Here is a 23417-nt window from a genome sequence, read left to right as displayed (position 1 = left end):
TTTTGTTGAAACTAAAGCACGCTTCCAACAGACATGTTTATTTTCGTGACTTATACACGCGCTGCGGGCCTATTGACACGACGGACAATCTTACAACCCTTTGACATAGTGTGTAGTGCACTACCACAAAAAAGCGGTTCCAGACCCATTTGATAGACATGGAATGGGTAGTTAACTTACACGGCAAAGATATATGACCCGTACCCACTTTTTAATGGGTCCGGACCCAGTTTTTTCTGCAGTGTAAATGGGCCCTAAGAAACTCACTGACTGTCTCGCCCCACCTATTGTCCTTCTAGCACCTCAGGAAAAAGAATATTCTTTGTAAAATTTCGAATTTTCAACTTATCATTGCTCAGAAATTATCCGGTATATCGGGGTCAAATTTTCAGAGATGGCACATTATGCAATGTACTTTCAGTAGAAAACGTTAGCCTTGTGCTAATAAGGCAAGAAATGCAAAGATTCCCTTATTCCTGGGTCTGACCAAGACTTGCCCTACGAGGAGAATATCACTCAAGTTTTTTTATTTCACCAGTATCCAATGAGTACATATGTCTGTGGAGTCAATTAGTAATGTCTGAAAACAACAACAATGCCTTTAATTATTCCGATAAGAAATATATCGCTATTGATTTAAATACCTGCAATTTTACTTACAACATCTTCATCATTTTAAATAATGATTCCTGGGCTACGTGTGACAGTACTTAGATTTAAAAAGAAATATAGACACATCGATCTCGCGATCGTTAACTATTTAATTATAACAGAAAAACAACTAGTTCAGCCCACTAGATTCCCGGTATTCATGATTGCTGTGAAAATGTTTCTGTTGCTTGAAAGCAAGTCCGCTACCAAAACTATATATTTCTTCAGAGTAGAATTTCTATGATTATTACAAACGCCTTACCAATGAGCGCAATGAACAAAAGATAGCGGTTGAAGGTAGCGAAATAAGAAACTTGGTGAAAGATAAAAGTCATTTTTTCCCTACTAAAACGCTCCAAATTCAGTTAAAGCTCATGAACTTTCAGTGAAAGTCGGTTCATCAGTTGGAAAAAAGTGATTTAGTAAGGTAGGGAAAAAAATGCCACGTTTTCAGGAAACGTTAATTTTCAGTTCAAATAGACCTTTTCGGCTTGTACATTTTGTTTTCCCAATACAGATCATGTGATAATACTCAGGAGGCTTGGTCCTTTGTTTTGTTCATTTAAAAGAGTGCATGCAGGCATATTCATGCTTGCATGCCCTCATTTTAACGAACAAAACAAAAGACAAAACATCCTGAGTATTATCACATGATCTGTATTGGGAAAACAAAATGTACAAGCCGAAAAGGTCTATTCTCACTGGTAATCAACGATGCAATTTTTGTTTTTTTTGTTTTTTGTAGGCTCGATTACCAGCCGCTGTTTCGGGAAAGGAGTCCGCGCTCCTCCCCCGAAGAGTAACGAAGATCGGACTCGAGAGAGTGGCGGAAATCGAGCCAACGAGCAGTCTCTCTTTCAACGCGCTTAGTTCTTGAAGATGGAGCCAAAAGCCGGGCACGCAGTCAATTGGGTCCAGATTTCGCGCAGCCATATTTCTCGCGCATATTCTCCTTTCCCCATTGTGCTATTTCAATATCGATTAAATAAACACTATAAGTTAAATATATTGCAAGAATAACACAAATGATCATTGAAGGTAATTTTTCTCCAAACTAGCTCCAAGATAAATACTGCATTGGAGTGGGTCTCAACCTATCTCATACTGCGCTGTATATTGTTCCTTTATTTGATTAATTTCTACCGTTTCACTTTAAACCTGAACCAGAATTATTCACGAAACATACAACCAGCGTTCTGCGTGAAAAGTCTGAGAGGTAAAATAAACCAATTTTCAGTTACTTAAAGCCTATTAAACTGCAACTAATACAATATATCAATTAATGCCGACACTAGAAAGCGTCCACGCGTTTGTTTTGATATTCAGCGGCGAACGCGGTCTCCTGGCTGGGTTTATAGATTCCTCGTCATCCGTGCTGTTGCCTCCAAACGGAATGTCCTTATCAACTGACGCATCTTGCATCAAGTCCGTCTTCTGGCGTGGCGCCTTTTTATGCGATTTAACGCGGGACTTGATGTAATTAGAGTCCACACAATCAGATGCAAGTAATGCGGCCTCGCCGCTTGGCGCGTGCTCTTCATTTGAAGAGGTTTCCTCTTCGCCTCCTTGTGACGCCTCTTTCAGAACTTCGATGTTGCCGTAGCGGTGTGAGCCCGCGGGCTCGTCGTCATCCTCCATTTCACCCTCTTCGGAGTCTGATGAAATCACATGTTGGTTTGCGTGGTTTCGAAAGTAGACTTTGGCTTGAATGCTCCTCTGTTCTTTAGGCGGCCGGCGAGGGACTGGATGAGACATGGATTCCGGGGATTGAGGCGCTGCTGTAATAACTGGCGGGTTTTGGTCTTGAGACTGGAAAGAGAAAAAAATGTTTCGGTCAGCCACCTGTTAGATTCCGCACCGCGCACGCGCAATCTTTAAAAGCCAGAATTTGGACACTGTTTGTTGAAGTCAGAGAAACAATGGCCATCACTGCGTCAAAATGGTTTTCAAGGGAAGGACTGGCAAAACTCATTCCTCTCAAACAACAAACAAACAAACAAACAAACAAACAAACAAACGATGTCTGATACTCCAGATACGAAAGCTATCTAATTCGATTCCTTGCAATTGGTACGAAAAAAATTTACAAGGACGTAAACTCAAGTCGAATCATCAATTCGTTGGACTTGAAAAACAATTTTAAAACAAAAAAGGCGTTTTACTTTGAAAACACAACATCAGCAGGGTGGAACCGTTCCTAAAAGCACCTTGCAACACTTCAAACATTTGCTCACCTCGCCTGAGGTCGCATTAATCGTACATTCCTCTGAATCTGCAAATCAAAGAGAAAAAAAATTCATCTTTATACTACTCCCCTATCTCATTTATATGTTGATACATCTTTTTGCCAAATCACCTTCATCATCTTATCGTGCATTTCAGTTAACAATTACGATAAATAAAACCACGAGGACTGACCCTTCTTAATTTCAAGTGCAACAATGAACCAATTGCACTGAAAAAAAAAAAACAACAACAACAACAAAAGAAAAGAAGTCGATAAAAGTTGATAAGGCAACTTGTTAACCAATTGACTCCTGGGGGTTCTCCATCGACGAATAAAATCGTCTGGCGTTAGACCGAGTAAAGTTTGGTCCGGTTTAGGGGTGAATGGGTTAAAACAACTTAATAATTCAAGACTTTTGCTCCGACACGACCCACCACTTCCCCTATTCAAGTGTTTACACTTTACGGAAAGGAGATTGCAGCCTCGCAAGTCGCAAGTCTGTTTATGTTCTGTGTATGATATTATAAGTTACTGACATTGTAAGCACTAGTATCGGTAAGTATATCTTTCAAAATAAGTTTTCAAGTCAGGGAAAAAGGCTCTTTGCTTTAAGGCGCTGTTACAATGTGAAATGTTTCGTGCAACTTGTCTCGCAATGCCATTTCCAGAAACGTTCTCATATTACAAAACAAGTGAACAAGTGGCTTTATGGGTGTCACAGTGAGCCACGTTTCCAGGGTTCTCATTAAGTGCCGGCAGCCGGCTAAAAAACCGGCTACTTTAAATTTAGAGCTGTCTACTTTTCGGTCATAAACTTGCTATAAACAATGACAAAGCGCTTCTCCCGCCGCCTACTTTTATATTTAAGCCGTCTACTCCAAAACTTTTTGAGAACCCTGCGTTTCATGCAACTTGTCTCGTTTCGATGATCACATGAGGTTAAAGGAACATTTTCATTGGCTGGTGCTGCACACTGTTGCGATACAAGTTGCAGGACAGATGTTACACCGCCCAATGCTGAAAAAATTCGTTGCAGCCGTTGCGGAAAGTAGAACTCAATTCTACTTTCCGCAAACGGTTTCTGCAACTTGTCTCGCAACGTTATTGGCCGTTGCAAGGTATGTTAGATTGGGCAATGATTCGTGCAACTTGTCTCGCAAGTCGCAAGAAAAATTGCACAGTGTAACAGCGCCTTTAACAGCGGAAATAACTTCCTACGTCCTAACCTGGATTAGGTTTCCGCGAGGCTTCGTCTCGGTTTTCTGGTGAAGAGCGCGTCAATTGTATCACAGGAGCACGTGCAGGTGTTCTCTCATTTGACATTTTCATAATTTCCGGCGATTGGCTGTTTCGAGGGGGCACGGGTGGAGGTGGCAAGAAATCTTCTTTTAGCCCAGCGCCGCTAAGACGTGTGCCAGTGCCACTGTGCCTGGGCTGTGGGACCCGTCCACCGTGGTGGGACAGTGGGGACTGGGTCGGGGACGAAACTGAATTGTGTGAGGATGACTTAGATAATCTTGGGGGCAGAGGAGGGGCCCCGGATTTCTTTCGTGGGGGGAGCGATGGGGCTGAATCTCCGACGCTTTCACGGACGTCTGGTGAGTCTCCCGATTGGCCATTGTCATGGTGAGAGCTGTCAGTCATTCTGCTTTCATGGCTGTCTTCGGATTTCTCATCTGTTGACACTTTCCTGCTCGTTTCATGCGAGGCAGCTGGTTCATAACTTGACGCCAATTTCGCTGCAGTGTCAACTGTAACGAATTCCTTTTTCGTCAATTCCTCTTTCATCAAGTCGCCTTTGGCGATCTTTCGCAATCTAGTGGAGGGCGAGGACCCCTTTTCTCTTTTCCCTTTCTCATCACTGGATATTTTCTGTAAAACTGTTGGAGATGATTTAGGGCTTTTCTTTCCCATATTTGGAGATGAATCTGGCGAGTTAGTTTCGCTTCCAGACAATCGTCTTTGCAACTCCAAGGCATCACCGGGAGAAAGCGATTCCCTCCGTGCTCTTTCCAAAGGGGGAGAACTCTGCTCGTAACTCTCTCGTATTTCCGCGTTGCTTGCCCGTCTGGCTTTGGGTGCACGCTTGAACACTTTTTTGACAATCTTTGACGCTATGGAATCTTTGCGAATCTTTCCAACCTCGTCGATATTTTCTGCAGAGTTTACACGACAATCCCGTGAGTCAATCGGATTAAGGATCGTTTCATCAGCGACTGCACAAGTACCACGTGCATTACCAATCGAACATGACAACGAATCGTCACCCGCCGACTGCCCTTTGACAGCGGACGAATGCGCCAACTCATCTCTAATCTCGGTTTTCTCAATGAGTCGTGCGTGGATCGCAGCCTCACCGCCCAGATGTCCAGCGATACCGGTCCTTAGAGGTGTCAAACTAAGAGCATGTGGATTTACGTTACCCATACCTTTGGCAAAAAAGGACGACCGATGAGAGCTCGTTGAGTCTGGCCGCTTGGGCAAGTCCTCCGAAAGGTCTCCGACTGAGAAATATCCTCGTCTTTTGGTTAAATCTGGTTGCCGGTTTGGTGGGACAGGAGGACCGGTACTGAGCCCCCGACAAAGAAATGAAGCATCGCAAGCAGATACTCTCTTCTCTATCACGGAGTGTCTGCTTGTATTTTTTTTAATCTCTCGAGCGGTTTCCACGCTCAATGTACCAATACTGTTTCGTTTCCGGGTGGCAGCTGGAAACAGTTGACTAACATCGTGCTGCTGTGGTTTCTCCATTTGAGCGATAATTTGTTTGAGCAAATCAGTCGACAATTTCGGATCTCTTGCTTTCTCTAACAATGAGTCTACATGATCATCACTACATCCTCCCTCTTCTCGGTGTGTTCCACCAGCTTGCGGAAGAACATGTTCTTCCTCAAGGCGGCTTTCCTTCTCCACCCCCTGTTTTGTCGGGAAACTACCAAATCCGGGTTCTCTTATCTGAGCCAACAAAGCTTCGCGTGTTTTCATATTAATCCTCGATTCGGATGTCGCAAGGTGCAAACTTTCGTCGACTGCACAGATTGGTAAGTGTCCACCCAAACGACAAGACATCTCACTGTCTTCGCTGAAAATGCCGGACACACAAGACTCTTCTTTCTGCCCTTTTCTTTCAAAGGTGTTTTCCTCCGGGCGTGATTCCAACGCTTCGCATCTTATATACCCCTCGGCGTCCGTTTCGTTTTCTTCAGGGATCAACTCAGCAGCTGAGAAGTTCCTTGTCATAGAGCCAGCGCACGTGCTCCCTTCGTCGCTGGTAAATGAGGTAGAACTTGCCTGCGATCCACTTGAAAATTTCCTTGGTTGAACTGGATCGGAGATGTGAATAGGTTTCGCAGATTCATCAGAGACAAGATCGATGTAAGCGCTTATATCAGACTCCTCCGAAAAGTTGCTCTGATCATTATCTACCTCAGAGTAGGCCGATTTGGCGAGAAACACTTCGTCATCCCCTGATTTCTCCGCTGAGGAGTCTGTGGCTGACAGAGGACGCAATTGATTGCTGGACAAAGACTCACTCACTGAGCCATTTACTTTACCATCAAGAATGTCCTTTGCCTGTGTTGGTTGACCAGAGGAGTTAAGTGTATCAGTGCAGGATCTGTTGACAGATTCCTCTTTCGCTAACACAACAGGTTTTTTAGGTGGAGTGGTCAAACCCCTCTGAAGTTTTTTCACTGGCTGCGCTGTTACGGTAGAAATCACATCACTGCCACTGGACGACCGAGTTCGAAAAGCCGCGCGTTTCCGAGCTGCCATTTGCTGGGATCGAAGCCGGATCTGATCGGCAATGGCGTCACCGTCCTTTGTAAAGAACTGGAAGATACCTTCACCAGTTGTACTGCGACTGTGCACAGAAAAAGAAAAAAATTCCCAAACAAGTCAATATCTACTTTGCTATTGTGCAGCGACGTGCTTATTACGTGGGAAAGAATTGAAAGAAGAAAAGCCTTACTCGCCAACGGACCGCGAGATCTGTCGCTGTTTCTGCATCATACAATCGTCTTTTCCCTCAGTATCAAGAGGAAAATCCCTTCTGCTGCTTCGCTAGGCTCGATTTCCAGCCGTGTTGGGAGTGCGGCTATAACATCCTCCTCCCAACGAACGGCTGGATCACTGCTCCGCGTCGTTTGTCCGTGACGTAGCACCCGTCACAATTGTATTTTGTACTTGGCAGGCAGGCGACTTTCTCATTGGTGGAAAATACAATTGGCTGGACCATTGATCCAGCCGTGGTGTGCGCGGAGGAACGCGGGCGCACAAAACGGCTGGTCAACCGAGCCTTCTGCTTAGCTGGAGGAATATACTATAACAAAAAATATTTAAAATGCCCCAGCGTAATCTGATGAGCTGAATTATTGGGCAATCTTCCCTTTTTACGACACAAAACATAAAAGGACAAAAGAACGAAAATTAAAAAAAACAAAACAAGAAACATTTCATGATAACATTTACACCTCATGGACGAAACAATGCATGCCAAGCACTACTCCATTCACGTTGGAAATTTCGGATTTTAAACAGATCCAACACATCCCTTCCCGCAACTCTGCTAACAATCAATGCTGCTTACCTGCCGGCATTGAGAGTGAGAAGTTGCATGTCTTTATTCACTGCACTTGCAGCCGATTCACTCTTGAACGACCTTAGGTGACTCACAGGCCACGTAACAACAGGTAAGTTTGTGTCGACCGACTGCAGCACCAAATCTCCTTCAGTAAAACAAACAACATAATCACCCCTGATGTTGTTCCTTTCTGAATGAGGCGTCAATCTTGTGGTGACAAAATAGCCTGTTACATTGAAGTAACGAAAACAAAGATTTAACAAATTGATGTCAGTTTTTCATGCGTCTGTCCTGTTATTGATCATGAATTTCGTCATAACATTGTCAAAGTAGCTGTGGATCCACGAGGCGATAGCCTGTTTTTTACAATAACAAAAAGGCAGAGGGGTCAAAATTAAGTCAAAACACGAGAAGAAAGCGACACAAAAATGCGAGAAACTTCAATCTGATGCGAGCAATATCGCGTCATTATCGCATAAATTATAAATTTGTGTCTGTCCGCTTATTGACAATAAAAATTAGCCAATGAGCGCGTGAGAATTTTGCAGTCATTGTAAAAAGCGGTTTTAAGTGCTACTAGACGAGATGGAGAAATAATCCTCGCATTTTTCTAGACAATTTAAAGGCCCGAGCAAACGGCTTTAATATTTGCTTCAACATTCGTTGATCAGCGATGCTCAAACCGCTTGCCCCATCACCCCCTCTGTCAACATGTTGAATCAAAGTTGAATCGATGTTGAATGAGTTTAAAATCGTCTAAATTAACTCTGCTTCAACAACCATTCAACATTCTTTTGTTATCGCGAATGATGAATGAAGTTCAAGTCGTTTGCGACCCTCTTTTCAACATCGTTGGCTGTGAGCGTGCGCACTAATCGGGCTCTCAACGACGCATCCATTCCCGCATCCATAGCAACAAGTCCATATCCATAGCAACAATCGCAGCTGCAGCCTGGAACTGAATACCGCGTCTCTCGTGAAGATTTGCTGAATCAAATGTTGATAATGTTTTGAAACCGTTTGCACATCCCCCCTCCCCCAGCAATCAACACCATTCAACAAAATTGAACGGATACTGAAGTCGTTTGTCCGGGACTAAAGCAATAGAGCGTTTTCACTCACGTGACCAGCAGCCATATTAGATTACTGAAACAAAAGAAAGTATTTGCACAAAACATAGTTATTAGAGGGGAATGGTTATGAAACCCGACAAATTTCTTTGTTGTAGGTTTTTGTTCTCTTTTTTGGCCTTGACCGTGCACAAAACACAATAGTTGTTTACTCCGTACTGAGGAACTAACCAATAGGAACGTGTTGGTTACATAATTCATGCATAGTGTATGAGCGCAAAACAAAAGATTGTGCACGGTCGTGGACTTTCCAACCTAAATCTTGGCATCTTTGTTTGCTCCTTTGATGTTTGCCGAGCTTCCAAACCATTCCCCTCTTATTAACTATGCAAAAAAATAGAGTTCAATTTCCCGGAAGATTAGTTTGGTACATCATCATGGCCGCCATTTCTTTGTTTTTGGAACACCAACATGGCCGCCGTGACGTCATGTGAAAACGCTCTATTATCTCTTTACAGACACCTGAAAGATTTAGGTAGACCCAACGGGACTCGAACCCAGGACCTCTGTGATGCCGGTGCAATTCTCTACCAACTGAGCTATCTATGAAGTCACGCAGTTGGGAGAAGGTCAATTTGTTTGGCTCATTTGTTCCCGTGAAGGACTCAGTGAATGAAAGAAATGTATATTACGAAGTGCGGGTCATAGACGAAAGGAAGAAGTGATCTTTGCACTTACTACGATGGAAAAAAAATGTTCTCGTTTTTCTTCATATTTCGAAAGTACTTGCGTTGAATGCTCAACAGGCGAAATTTTTTGCATTAATTTCAAGAGAGGAAGACTAATTATTTAACCTTGTGTGGGCCCATTTCCATTAGTAGGGCTAACGCTCACATGGTTCATATGGGTTAGAAAACTAGCACTTCACAATGCACTCTAATCAGTTAATTCTGTTGAAATATAAGTGCTACGAGGCCAACGTTTGGAAAAACGTAACGCTTCGTTCTAAAATGAAATGGTTTATGCAAAGGGAAAATGGTCTGCCTTAATGTGAAATAAAGTAGACAAACAAATGGTTTGGGGCGACACTGAACAAACGATTTAACCCTTTCCGTGACGTGGAATACTACGCCAAACCGCCAAAAATACAAATGTGAAATGGAACAGTCAAGTCTGAAGGCCATGTGGGGTCTGACGTCAAGATCTGACATCAACTGAAAATTTGGCTCGAAAGCAGCTTGTTTATAACCGGGATTTCACCTGCCCTTTGTACATTTCGGTCAGTTTACTTCTGCTGATTTCCTGTTACAAATATTCAGTGCCCTTAAGGGTAACTCTCACCAAAATGTTTTGGTTCTTTTAATGTATTTTTCGTACGCCTTCCTTGATAAGAAAAGGTTTTCAAAAACAATTACGGTCTATTTAAACCCGGCAGCCATGTTAAAAAACGCGCCATTTTAGGGTCACGCGGGATGATACGTCACAGGTGTGGAACATGTTTTCATGTGAGAATTTATTCCCCGAAAAAAATCTACTCAAAGAGTCCAGGGTGCAGTGCAAATGTTCCTTTTTCTATTAAACCTCTTATGTTGGAAAAAAGGAGGTGAAACGGTTGTAATAGCAAGATGACTTTCACAGGTTTGATGCTTGGTGCCGCGCTGTTAATCGACGTTAACATCAATTTGTTGAGGGGGTTTATTTTATACAAAAGAAATCCTTATTTCTAGGTCACCTTCAACCTCCTTTAGACAAAAATTCAGAATACCTTGCGATTGATTTTAGAATTTGATAACGTCACTGTGAAAACCATCTATTGCTTTCTTTCTTTTCTCGAGTGGGGTGCAGAAGGAGGTCCAGTTGGGGTCCATTTGGGGGTCCTCGATCAAGACCTATTGTAATCTCCTTTTAACTCCACGTGCGAACCGTCGTTAAATTACTGCAAACATAATTGAACATCTCCCCTCCCCTCCCCTCCGGCGGCACCATTTCTACCATTTAGGTAAACTAGTATAAGGTTATTTAGGTTATGGTTTTGGATATTACGCAAGCGCGATAAACGAACTGGGGCAAAAGCCAGGGCCTCCTTTTTCTTTGTTCTTTCTAAACCCTCGAACTGACCTGGCTTTGTTCCTGTTCCACTGATTTTTCTACTAGTTATTGTAGGTTTCCTTTGAGGCACTTGTTCCTGTGAATTGTGTCTTGTCACCTCCGGAGTGGTGGCTGGACTGTCAAAAACACTTGATTGCATCCAGACATCAAGTGACGACCCATCACTGTTTACTTTGACTGCAACACTGTTCATTGCCTGTATCCATTCTTTGCTCTCTACCTCGGAATCGCAGGCCAATATCAATGCTCCCTGCTTGCTACTCACCACCATTATTGCATGGTTTTGAGATTTCGAGTTCCGATGTTCGCCAACATACACAACACTATCCAAAAAGAAGCAATGCTCAGGTGACTTCTGGAGGTCAAGTGCAGACTCGTCTTTATAGTACTCCAGTCTTTGTGGAATATTGAGAGTTACAGCCCGTAAAACGAAGAATTTTGTATGCCATGCCTAAGGAAGAAAATTTTTCCACAATATCACCATCAAGTTCATGCTATCATATTAAATGAATAGATCTGAAGAACTTTGAGAAAGGGTATAAAAAGGAAATGTTGTTGTTTACTTTTCTAAACCACAACTTCAAAAATAAATACATAAAGTAAATAAGTAAACAACAGCAACAACAACAATAATAATAATGTTGTCTGGATGAAGTAAATACTACCACCACCACCACCACTACGACCACTACCGCTACCGCTACTACTACTACCACTACTACTACCGCTACCGCTACCGTTACTGCTACTGCTACTGCTACTGCTACTACTAATACTACTACTACTACTACTACTACTACTACTACTACTACTACTACTACTACTACTACTACTACTACTACTACTAATAATAATAATAATAATAATAATAATAATAATAATAATAATAATAATAATAATAATAATTAGCACAGCCAACGCTCGCATTAGTGACTACGTCCTCGGGGGACTTTAGTGGTCGCGCCTTTGACACTAGATCAAAACAAAGGCCCACTGGAGTGGATGTAAGGGATGTAAACACATCTGTCAGTGAGCTAATCAAGCGCAGTGATGTGCCAGATCCATCAAAACATCCATTTGGCTACCTGTGGATGATAAATTGTATTGTGTATTCAGTTGTAGCAGCACTCTTTGTACAAAAAGGTTGGAAAAAACAGGATGGAAAGAGAGACAAGGTGGGGAGACCAGAGATTAGTGCAAAAGTAAAAGAGCTGTTTGAGGATCAAGCATGTAAGATTAGAGCTAATCTGTCGAAAGCGAAGGCTGAGTTAGAGAGGATAAAGTCCAACAGGAAGATTACGAGAAAAGGAAAAAAGAACAGAGCTGCGCTCCTGAAAGAGTGTAAAACTCTCTCAGTGGCCAGTTTGGTTGCCTATATGGAGAAGGAGAAGTCGAAGCTGAAAAGGCGTTTCTGGAGCAGGAAAAAAAACGAAGACGCCAGAAGGATTTAATAGTGAGTTCCAACTAGACCCTGGAAGAGTATATGCGAGTTTCAAAGAGACAATCGAAACTCAAGGAGACTGTGAGAGACCCAGTTATGAGCATGGGCAGCAGGATAAGGAAATAACTCAAAGACTATTCACGGATGTGAATGAGGCGTCGAGTTTCTGGAAGGCTCTATAGGGAGTCAGAAGGGGACGGAAATATAGAAGCAGAGTGGCTAGATGAGATCAGGTGTGTAGTGAGGGAGAATATCCCGGATCTACCGGAGGGATCTTTTGAGCGATGCGCGGAGCAAGCTAAGAGAGTGAGAGAGTGATATTGAAGAAGAGGAACTGAAGTGTCCCAGGCCCAGACCGCAACGTGAACTATTGGTGTCAGAAGAGAGTGGATCTTGTCCATGATGGGATTGCTAGAGCATTTCAGGCTATAGCGCAGGAAGACCAAGAGATTCCGTTATGGCTCGCTTTTAGGCTTGGGTAAGTCTATTTAGTATATAACAAATCAGCGGATAGCATTGAACGCGCGCGCTGATTGGCCATTTTACTGTCATTAGAGATCATTTACACTTTTATCGCCTGGCTTTCTTCACACTTCCTTTGTACTTTAGTTTTGTAGAAAAAAAATTCACACCCCTTTGCGTATATATTTCCATTCACGCCCCATTTTTCTTTATTCTTTAAACGCTATAGACTGAAAGCCGAAAGCTTATGTTTTTAATCTTTCAACCAGAGAACGTTATGGCGTTTTTTACCTTTTTAAAAAATTATTATTATTACTATTATTAAGAACAGTGAGGATGGATGAGGCAAAGGAACCAAGAGAGCGGAAGAAGAATGAAAAGCGGGAAATAGAAAACAAATTGAAAGGAAAGCAAATGCATGGGCAGTATGTTAGAGACATGATGGGAGTGGACTCCGAGAAAACATGGCCGTGGATGTGGAAGGGAGACCTCAAGGGATGTACAGAAGCATTGATCTGCAATGCAAAAGAACAAGCTTTAAGAACTAATTAACTATGTCAAGTTCCACATAGAGCGGTTTTCAATTGAGTGTCGAAAATAATTAGATAATTACTTTGGTTTATGATTACTTCACTCAGTGATTGGTTCAAAGTTCTCGCGCCACTTTTTCAACCAATCAGAAGTGAAACCAAAACCAATCGTGGCTCACGCGTACACATTTTCCCGCGCTTTGTGTCGGCTACGTGTAATTACTTCGAGTTTTGATTGGTTTACCGGATTGTCTCAGTCCTTTTTGATTGGCCAAAGTAATTACTTTGGTTTTAATTTTACGACACTCAATTGAAACTCGCTCTATATAAAAGCGCAGAATCACTTATGTGAATACAAGAGGCGCCATGACATGTGCACTGGCAACTTTGTGGAAAGGCTGAACTTGAAACGGGAAGATAAATAGTACAAAGATACCCCAGAGGAAGTGGCAGAAAACGAAGGATTCAAAATTCTGTGAGAATTCACTGTAAAGCGTGATAGGATGGTTGAAGCTAAAAGATTGAGCATCATCTTTGTTGGGGTAGCTCGATTAGTTCACTAACCATTTAGGTGTCCCAAACTCTACATGCACCACAATAAAATATTAAGAGGCTTATTGTTCTTTCTTTTCCTATGTGTACTTTTTCCCTTTTATTTTTCACATGGGAAATGTACATTAATCGGACTCTTTTCTTTTCTACTATATGTATTGTATTCGTTATTTTGTGAAAACAATATTGTAAAATTATCCTAACTTTGTGCACATAATATTATGTTTGAGTTAAATAAAAATTGACTTGACTTGACTTGATAAGCAAGGAAAGAGGCCATGCAAGATCATCAACATCGCCATCCCAGGAGACGCACGAGTAAAAGACCAAGAACTGGAGAAAATAGAGAAGTACCAATTACTGTACTTGGGGAAGAAATGGGAAAACACACTGCTGCTCTTGATACTAAGTTGGAAGAGGTTGGTCAATGACGAGACTATTGCTTCACCCGCTAGCTTTAATAATTTTGGATGTATATTGTCAGGGCCTGTGGATTTCCTAGGTTTTAATGCCTAGCTGTAATTTGTTTGCAACCTTGGATCATTGCTCCTGGTAATTGGCCATACACGGTACGCTTTTGGGGCTAATTGTCGGAGGTGGCACAGTGTTGGATAGCTTTAGCCCAATTTATGCAAAGTAAGAATACATTAGAGCTAGCCTTTCCTTCGTCAGTACGTTCCAGAGATTCGCCCTCTTTTTCAAGTGGTCCAACAGTTTTTACACACCTTTGGGTTAGTGGCTCCCTTAAAAAGATTCCAGTGTGCACTTATGGTCTTTGTTTCGCTGAACATCTTAGAGAAATATGTTGACTTTGCTTTTCTCAGGTCGGAAGTTACCTCATTCCTGATTCATTTGTAATCAGACCACTTCTCTGGGTATTTTCTTGAGATCCTTGCTTCTCATTTTATAGCGGATTTCACACGCTACCCATGGAGAAGACAAGTTTCTAGCTTAAATTTCTTTCCATGGGGCGTGATCATAAACTGATATCATGAAATAAACGCTTCCGAAACCATAGGTGAGGATGGATACGACGTGGAATGGAACATTTTCGATTTCATATTTAAAATTTTCAACAATCCTTTTGTTGTAGTTTTTTTATATTTTGATGAACTTAGCTGGAGGCCTTTTGTTCTTGAGTTTAATGGTCGCATCAATTAAGTTGTGATCTGATATGCCCTCTGGGAATTACACCGGACGAGGTGAGAGATATTGTTTTGTAGTTGCACCAATCAACGTTAAGTGGGAAATCAGTCGCATCGCTCGTGCAAGATGCATTGCCTTTATAGCGTTAAACATGACAAGAATGGAGTAACGGTTGAGTGCAAATGAATCGACTAAGGGTTGAATAGACTGCTATTAAAGAATCGACTGTAGGTTGGATACGAATCATCCGAATCTGGGTACGAATCGTCTGTATTTGGGTCGGTACGATCTGACGGTGGGTACGAATCGACTGGATTCCTTCAGGTTAATTATGAAACCCTTTGAACCTTTAGGAACTTGTTGCTTGCTCCCAAGGGTAATTGGCCGGGCAAAAAACACCTTTTTAAGCCTGAGATCCTTTAACAATAATAACAATAATATAAGTTATATAGTATGAACAGAAGCCAGAATGCATAGGAGAAATGACAATATTAAGATTCTGTGAGATTTTATGGTCCAATGTTACCATGAAACCGCATATTTTGGTGGTGGACAAAACAACGAACAATGCTGCATCTAACAATACGTTCCATTCATATGCAAATAAGTGGCTGGGTATTCTGCAGTTTAACCATAACTCTACACATCAAAAATTTAATTCCATTATGAGACGATTTTTGTGTGAATAACCTTGAGGAGTCTATAATTTAATTTCAAATAATTGATTGATGTGTTTCCTGTACAATTTGAGTTTGATTAACACATGAAAAACTCTTACAATTACAAACAATTACAGAAACTAAAAACGGTTAACAGCTGCATTGTAAAAAATATATTGAATGGTAATTTTAGCATGGAGCAAATTTCTCTAATAATTTACGAGTAATAATAAATTGACAGTGAATGATGGAAGAAAGTTTGATGATGGCTGAGTTAATAGGATAGTGCAATGTTGTTGTGCAAGAACAAAGGAAAAAGATTCACCAGTTCAGGAGATTAATTTAAATTTAACAAAAAACAAAAGAAAATGCAGATTAACTCACTTAGCCTTAAGTATGGTCTTTTGTTTTTGCATAACTTGAAACCAATCCTGGCCATTAAACCCAGTTAACAGCTAATTATAATGCTGCTTTGTAATCAAAAAACTAGTTTTGGAGATGATTTTTGCATGCATTACAAAATTCATCCACCCATTTATCTGTTAAATGAAAGACTATCCCATTTAACCAGTTGTTCAAAGGTAGGCACCTTTTCGTCGTCAAAGTTACATGAATTAATTCTACAAAATTCCACTTAGTGGCTCAATCAAAAACATGATAAACTGAAAAACTTTACCTCATTTTATATAGCAAATGCTGGAAACATGAGGTCAAACAAGTGATCAAACATTAATTGTCACAGCAACTATCGGAGTAGACAAAAAATGTTGTGACTCTTGAATGGAAAATTTCAGACTTGCTTTATAACACTGACCTCAGTTTAACCACATAAATAATAATAATAATAACAATAATAACAACAATACAGAAGTTATTATTAAGTGCATTCTGACCTCAATGTGCTTTACATGAACTGAATAATTAGAAGAAAGAAAAAAATAGCTACACTGTAGTCTAAACTAAAAATACTGAGAAAATATTACAAATAAAAACTAATGAATAAATTCTTGAAAAAAATGTGATAAGTGATAATGATAAATCTCACAAAAAACTTTAAATTTCTCTTGGAATTTTTTAAATGGCTTGAGAAGGTACAATATGAGGAATCATAGAGAGCAACAGAGAAGGTTGTCTGAAAGTAAAACACATCTCGTAGTTTCTCTCTCCTTTGGAGGTCAATCTCTAACTCAAAGCAATGTAACTAAATTTCTTGGGGTGTACATGTATCTAGACGAACACCTTACTTGGAAATATCACATAAACTTTGTCTGTAAACAAATTGCTAAATCAGTTGGTATTTTATCTAGGATGCGTTTCTACTTATTCTGTAAGACCAAACTCATGCTGTACTATACATTACTTTATCCATACATTACTTATTGTAACTCTACGTGGTCGTCCACTTACATATCTAATTTAAATAGAATTTATTATCTACAAAAGCGGGTGGTGCGAGCTGTTACAAATTCAGAATATCGAGCACATACTGCTCCTCTTTTTTCTTTTTTCTAAACTGAAAATTTTAATAGACATCTTCCAAATCAATACCCTCGATATTGCTAAATTCATGTTCTGCTACAACAATAATCTGCTGCCTCCACTTTTCTTCAATCTGTTTATGACAAACAATCAAGTCCATAAACATGACACAAGAACAGCCGGTAATTATCGTGTGCATTCCTGTCGCATGAACGTTAAGAAATTCACAATTCTTTACCAAGGGCCTAGGGTCTGGAACTGTCTTCCTGCCTCTATTACAAATTTGTCAAGCTTCCCTATGTTTAAGAACAAAGTGCTTGAGTTTTTATTAAAATAATTTCTGAGTTAGTTCCTGCCGCACTCCTTCACAGCCCTTTTTTTGTTTAATATTGTGATGTCGAGGTGGCCTCTCCTGTAAGCCTGGTGGTTTCCTGAGGTCTCCTCGCCTAAAAACCTGCTGTATGCTTTTTTAAAAATTTGTTATACACATAAAGGCAAATAAATGATGATGATGAATAATTCATGAGCCTAAAGCCTATCAAAACACCGATAAAACGTCATGTGTATGAGTTTTATATCCTGATAAAACACTCCTCGTTATTATTCTTTATATAAAGAATATTAATAAGGCATAGCTTGTTTTTCTTGTATGCTAATATTCACCTCTCACAATTTGAACCATTGTTATGAGTCCAGAGGGACAGGCTCTTTGTGGAATGTTTTTGAAGCCATTCAAAAAACTCGCAGGACGTGTTTTATCGAGTCTAAAAACACTCGGCTATGGCTCATGTTTGTAAACCCCGATAAAACACTGCTGACCATTTTTTAAACATTACTTTGTATTTGCTATTTATGTGTAGAAACCTACTAGCATCAACACTTACCCTAAATTTTACAGCAAAGTTAAGGAGGCTCGCACTGTCAATCCCTTCAGAAAGGCAACCTTTTGATATTTGTCTAAAACTTTTGTCAGGTAATTAAGGGTGTCTCAGAGGCCCCAACTTTTGCTATCATAACAATACTACAGTACAGCTGAAAGAATCTAAAATTCAGTTTTTGAGAGAATACATGTACCATAAAAACTAATTTGTCAATGTCTCCTAAAGGGATATTCACAAAAACTTGTTGAAGGGGGGGGGGGGGGGGGGGTGGAGGGGGCAGACTGATGTTAAATTATCTACTATCTAAAAAATTTGGAGGATCCCTACTTGCTGCATTAAACATTTTCAGGGACCCCCCTCTTAGTATTCCTAAAATATTAGTATTCCACAAATCAATACACGATGCAGAAGTCAGAAGAATGAGTGAAACAAATTAAGGCAAAGACAGAAAAACGCCTCCAAAGAGAATAACGATCTGCTAAGAAATACAGAAAAAAGGAAAGTCAAACAAAGCCTTTAGAAAGCCAGCTATCTCACTGATACATGGCACAACCTAACAGGCACTTAAGAACAAAAACATCCCGGGCCTGGGTCAAAGCTTTAAAAGCAGGATCACTCACTTCTACCACCGACAAGCCTATATCGGATGAAACTTAAATTGATGCAAAAGCGTGAGGCCAAAAGGTCACATTCACATTACAGCAGAGACAGGGTTTTTCAAGAGTTTTGTAAAGTAGTGGACATATTTCTGAAAGCACTGGACATGACACTTTATAGTTGGAGCATGGAAGGCGCAAGCTACCTAGAGGGTCTGGGGGCATGCCCCCAAGGAAATTTTTAAGATAGCACTCTCACTGACAAAGGAAAAGGAAACCAGACCACATCCAAAGGAGTCACGAAGACCTGTCAACCATGTACATTACTAATTACATTGAACAACTTGAAATGTTGCCTTCAATTTTTCTATCAATTAATCAAAAACAACATCAGGGGTTTCAATGAAATTTGAAGTTGACAGCTGGTTTGAGTTGAGTAACTGACTGCTGTTATTGTCAAAATTATTTTTAAACTTAGTTTTGAAAGAATCTGTCTTTAATTACAGTAACTGTAACATCAATTTAGGGAAAAAAGTAGGTGACTTGTCCGAGTGAAGTCGGCTGTCCGTACTTATTAAAATCACTGAAAGATTTTCCTAGGATCCGATGTTTGCATGTCAAGCATTACCGTCGGTGCTCGAAATTAGTGGTCGTCCCAGACAACCAGAACGTTTAATGTGGTTGCCCGAAGAAAAACAACGGACAACCCAGCCAAAAACAGCACCCAACTTACTCGTCGGTTTTTTATTGTCAATGTCGGATAGCACTTTGAAGTTTGCCGAGTTGGGCATTTTCCCGTGTTTTGTTTGAATATCTGTGAGTTGCTTTTACAAAAAATTGTCTGATTGAGAAATTCAAGAGACGATGCCACAAAGGAAGATCCAGATTTCCACAAGAAAACCACAGGCGCACACTTAGATCTATGGGATACTCAAGCTCCAGTGCCATGTGACTGCATCTCAACATGGCATGCATTTTTCCTAATGGACAACCAAGCATTTTCAAGGCAATCAAATTTACAGGGTTTAGTTGCCTGGCTTTGAAACAGGGACAAACAATGAAAAGCAACAGCAACTACTGAGTTGTAGGATGATCATCTGAGCTAGATCATTTAACAATACACAGGAGAATAATGCAAGAATCGAAATGTCAGTGGAAGAAATCTCAACAGCTAACTGTAATATCATAAAATGTAGGTTCCACTCCTACTTAATGTATGGTCCTGACGGAAACAGTTAGTTTTGTTTTCCTGAAAGTGACCTGATGTCTCGGGAAACATTAGGACTCGAAGGAAAACAAAACTAACTAACTAGTTTCGTGAGGCACCAGACATTGTGAAGAGAAGTGAAGTGAAGTGAAGTGAAGTGAAATTATTAGTCTATCTCCCTCTGGGATTTCAGGACTAATTTGCAATGCTTTTTGTTAGGGACTTTGGCCAGACTGCTTGTTATGCAGTTTACAGTTTATTTAGAAAGTGAAAGATGCCTCAGACCAGATTATGTCAGATCACAACACTGGGGACAACGTCCCCTACTCTTTTTGAAAAGTTATGAGTCGGTTCTCTAACGTCCCATACTATTAATTTTGGTTTCCAACAAGGGCTATGAGACGGGACCTTCGGTTTACAGTCCTTATCTGAGAAGACTTGAAAGTCTAACCATTTGCGTGTGTAATTACAAAGGCAGCACTTTCTCTTCAGTTATTTTCAGAACCTGAGTGTTGGTCCAGCCGGCGTTGAACTCTCAACCTCCCGTGTGACAGCCCGATGCACAACCAACTGAGCCACAGGGGTGTGCGGTGGCACTGGGACACAGTAGAAGTGCTTTTAATAATTGCTATATATTAATTATTTAGACTTTTCCTTCCACAATTGCAGCAAAACATCTGGAGTTGGCATTAACTGTACATGATTGTATCCCAGACGGGATATATTTTGAATTTGACCAAGGGCACGTGACCAAGAATCAACCAATCACAGTGCATGTTTTGTTGAGTGAAAGTCTAGGTGTCGAACAATATAAAGTGAACCTCATCATTCAATTACTAATTTAAAAGTAAAAAATAAAATGTATTGGTATGTCCATAACTAGTGGAAGAAAATCTATATAATCTAGTCACCAGTTTTTCAAGGTTGGAATAAATATTATAAGAGTAGACATTAATTCACAATTCTGGTATATTTTAAAATTGTAGAATGATCTCCTTAATTAAAGTGTGTCCCCTTGATCACAACAGAAAAGATTAGAAAATCGAAGAAAAATGGGAAAGTAGTTGCCTGGTGTACTGTGGTGCCTGATCCCGAGTTTGGTGGGACAATATACGCACTTTTAGTAGACTTATGACTCATGCTACTCGTGTTAGTTTTCGAATAGTAAATCAAGCATTATCTGTGTCATTGCTTGTCTTGTTTATTACAATGGCAATGGGTGCATTACACCTTACGGGTGCAAATTAACACCTTAGACATCAAATAGTTGCATCTCAGGCTGATTCAAATGCTGCACTTCTGCTATGTCAAACTCAACTGAATTGAAATTTGGTTTTATCAACGGAGTTGATAATGTAAATTGGCCACCGTACAGAGATTCTAAAAGCTGACGTTTCAAGCGTTAGCCCTTCGTCAGAGCGAATCGAGGGATTATGGGTTACGTGTAGTTTTTAATTTAGAGTGGGAGCTACGCTATTGGTGGTAACATGGCAACGTGAAAAATAGGAATATATTAGTTAAATGAAAAGCGTTCGTTAATACCGTGAGGATTAAGGGTGCCGATTTGAAAGATGAATTTTTGTTCCAGATTCTTGCGGCTTTCCGTCGTACCTAGATGTAGGGAAAGGCCGCAGATAGCCATGTGTTTTTTGGAGTGGTTAGGCAGATTAAAATGGCGAGCGCGACTGGCTTGGATGCATCCTTGTCATTCTTCTCAACATCTCGAAGGTGTTCACGGAATCGGTCACCTAGTCGTCTACCTGTCTCACCAATGTATAATTTATTGCATAACGTGCAGGTTATGCAATAAATGACATTTGCGGAGGTACGTGTGAAACGATCGGTGATCTTAACAGATCGCTTAGGTCCCGATATCTTGCTAGTGTTAACAATGAAAAGACAAGTTTTGCATCGTGAGTGCGCGCATTTGAAAGTGCCGGGTTGCTCGTTAGTTTTGAGCGCGCTTCTAACTAAAAAGTTGCCTACGTTTTTGTCGCGTTTGAATGAAATAAGTGGAGGTTGCGAAAAGATTCTACTAGACTTCGACGTCTATGTAGTGATGACTCCGATTTTTCCAGCAAATCAGAGGAGATGTGCCAGTTCTTCGAAAAACGTGGCTATCCTGTCTCTGTGGTCAAAGCGGGCCATCATCGCGCCCAACAATTTGATAGACAGTCATCACTACAAACGTCACAAAAAGATAAGAATGACAGAATTCCATTCACCCTCACTTTCCATCCTCATAATCACGCAGTCAAAAGCATCATTCTTAGTAATTTTAAATTACTCCAAAATGATCCCGAGACTAGTAGAATCTTTTCTGACGAAGGGCTAACGCTCGAAACGTCAGCTTTTAGAATCTCTGTACGGAGGCCAATTTACATTATCAACTCTGTTGATAAAACCAAATTTTTGTATACTACTTCCCCACCGACGCAGCACCACAGTTTCTTTAGAAACTACCCCTTCATTCAACTGAATTGAGTTCCACATAGCAGACGTGCAATGTCTGAATCACCTGTCGAATTTCTGCTGCAAGTTCAACAGGCTGTGTTGAACTTGCAGCACTGAAATGCAGCACCAATTTGAACATCGAATTTCTGCTGTTTTAAATGCATGCATTATTATAATGTATGAACATTAATTTTTTATTGACTGCACATGCCTTTAAACAGCATTGTACAACATGGCATCTTGAATTAAATGCGGCACAATTAAACTTGACGTTTCCATTAGCTGTCAAACTTTTGTCGAACACAAGTCAAACTCAATTAAATTGAGTTCGACATGGCAGAAGTGCGACGTTTGAATCAGGCCTAAGCTAAAAGTTTCATTTACAGTATATTTAAAATCTCTATTGCTACTTTTCTATGGGATAAATTCATTCCGCTTTTGAATGATTGAGGCCTAGTCTCGTAACTGAATGTCTGCCATTTTAGTCAAGCATATAATTATGTGGCTAGGTTATAAAATAAGTGGTTATTCACCACAATAAGAAAAACATACACTGTACATGGCCTGCTATATAAGACATACGTGGAGATGGGCACTACTTGATAGTATCTGAAATAATTCTATACTGTTTCTTTCAGTCATCTGAGCTACTAATTAAATTTCATATTTTTCAATGCTGTCAATCACGATATCATGCAGATAACATTGCAAACATACATGAATTCTGATCCTTGATATTTCATGATACGTAAAATGGCAACATGGTATATTCTAGAAGTAAAATCACAGAAAAGTGCCATGTTCATATTTTTGCATATTAAATATTCAGTAAAAAAAGATTTCCTTACCTTAATCCGGACTTTTCCCGAGGTGGGCGGTCTTTTTATCATCATATAGCCACACTTGATTATATCTTTGGCTTCATATCCTCCGTACTTGATATCCGCCATGGTTGGCTTGGTTTCAGTTCTCTAAATTTTCATTGTTTCACTATCTTTCAAAGGAGATAACTTGAATCAGCATTACATAATAAGCAGTGATATAGATATTAGAATATTATTAAAAATTAATGTCTTGTTCTTAGAACAGACAAGGGTGATGAATAAAGCGAGTAGGCAAATACCACTTGGTTACATGCTTACTGCTGGATGTTATTATAGTGACAAATTTTGTTATTTTATTTGTCTAAATAAATTATGTAAATATTTGTTAGCCACTATCCTGGGTTAGTGGCTACCTCTTAGTTCAAAGATAATAATATACCGATGGAAAGGTAGCTGTTAAGTCATTGGGTTAGTGGCTACCTCTTAGTTCACACATAATAATATACCAATGGAAAGGTAGCCGTTAAGTCATTGGGTTAGTGGCTAC

The 23417-nt window shown here is 40.3% G+C and overlaps 1 protein-coding gene across 2 annotated transcripts in view; it reads right to left on the bottom strand.

Moving 5' to 3' along the window:
• Positions 1-510: 510 nt before the first annotated feature.
• The window catches only part of LOC138007887 (microtubule-associated protein futsch-like), a 24020-nt gene continuing 1113 nt past the window's right edge, over positions 511-23417 (bottom strand). Inside the window, exons 2-7 of one of the 2 annotated variants that reach the window (XM_068854995.1) lie at positions 22895-23036; positions 10649-11090; positions 7467-7686; positions 4105-6740; positions 2886-2923; positions 511-2460 (exon numbers count right to left, since the gene is read on the bottom strand). In XM_068854995.1, coding sequence (XP_068711096.1) covers positions 1927-2460; positions 2886-2923; positions 4105-6740; positions 7467-7686; positions 10649-11090; positions 22895-22996 — 3972 coding nt within the window. In that variant the 5' untranslated portion in view covers positions 22997-23036 and the 3' untranslated portion in view covers positions 511-1926. Of the gene's footprint in view, positions 2461-2885; positions 2924-4104; positions 6741-7466; positions 7687-10648; positions 11091-22894; positions 23041-23417 lie in introns of both variants that reach the window. The other variant, XM_068854994.1, reaches the window with a different exon arrangement.

The sequence above is a fragment of the Montipora foliosa genome, chromosome 6 (genome assembly GCF_036669935.1).
Source record: "Montipora foliosa isolate CH-2021 chromosome 6, ASM3666993v2, whole genome shotgun sequence".
Lineage (NCBI taxonomy): Eukaryota > Metazoa > Cnidaria > Anthozoa > Scleractinia > Acroporidae > Montipora > Montipora foliosa.
The sequence above is the reverse complement of the archived record's forward strand: the minus strand, read 5'-3'. Positions and strand labels throughout refer to the sequence as shown.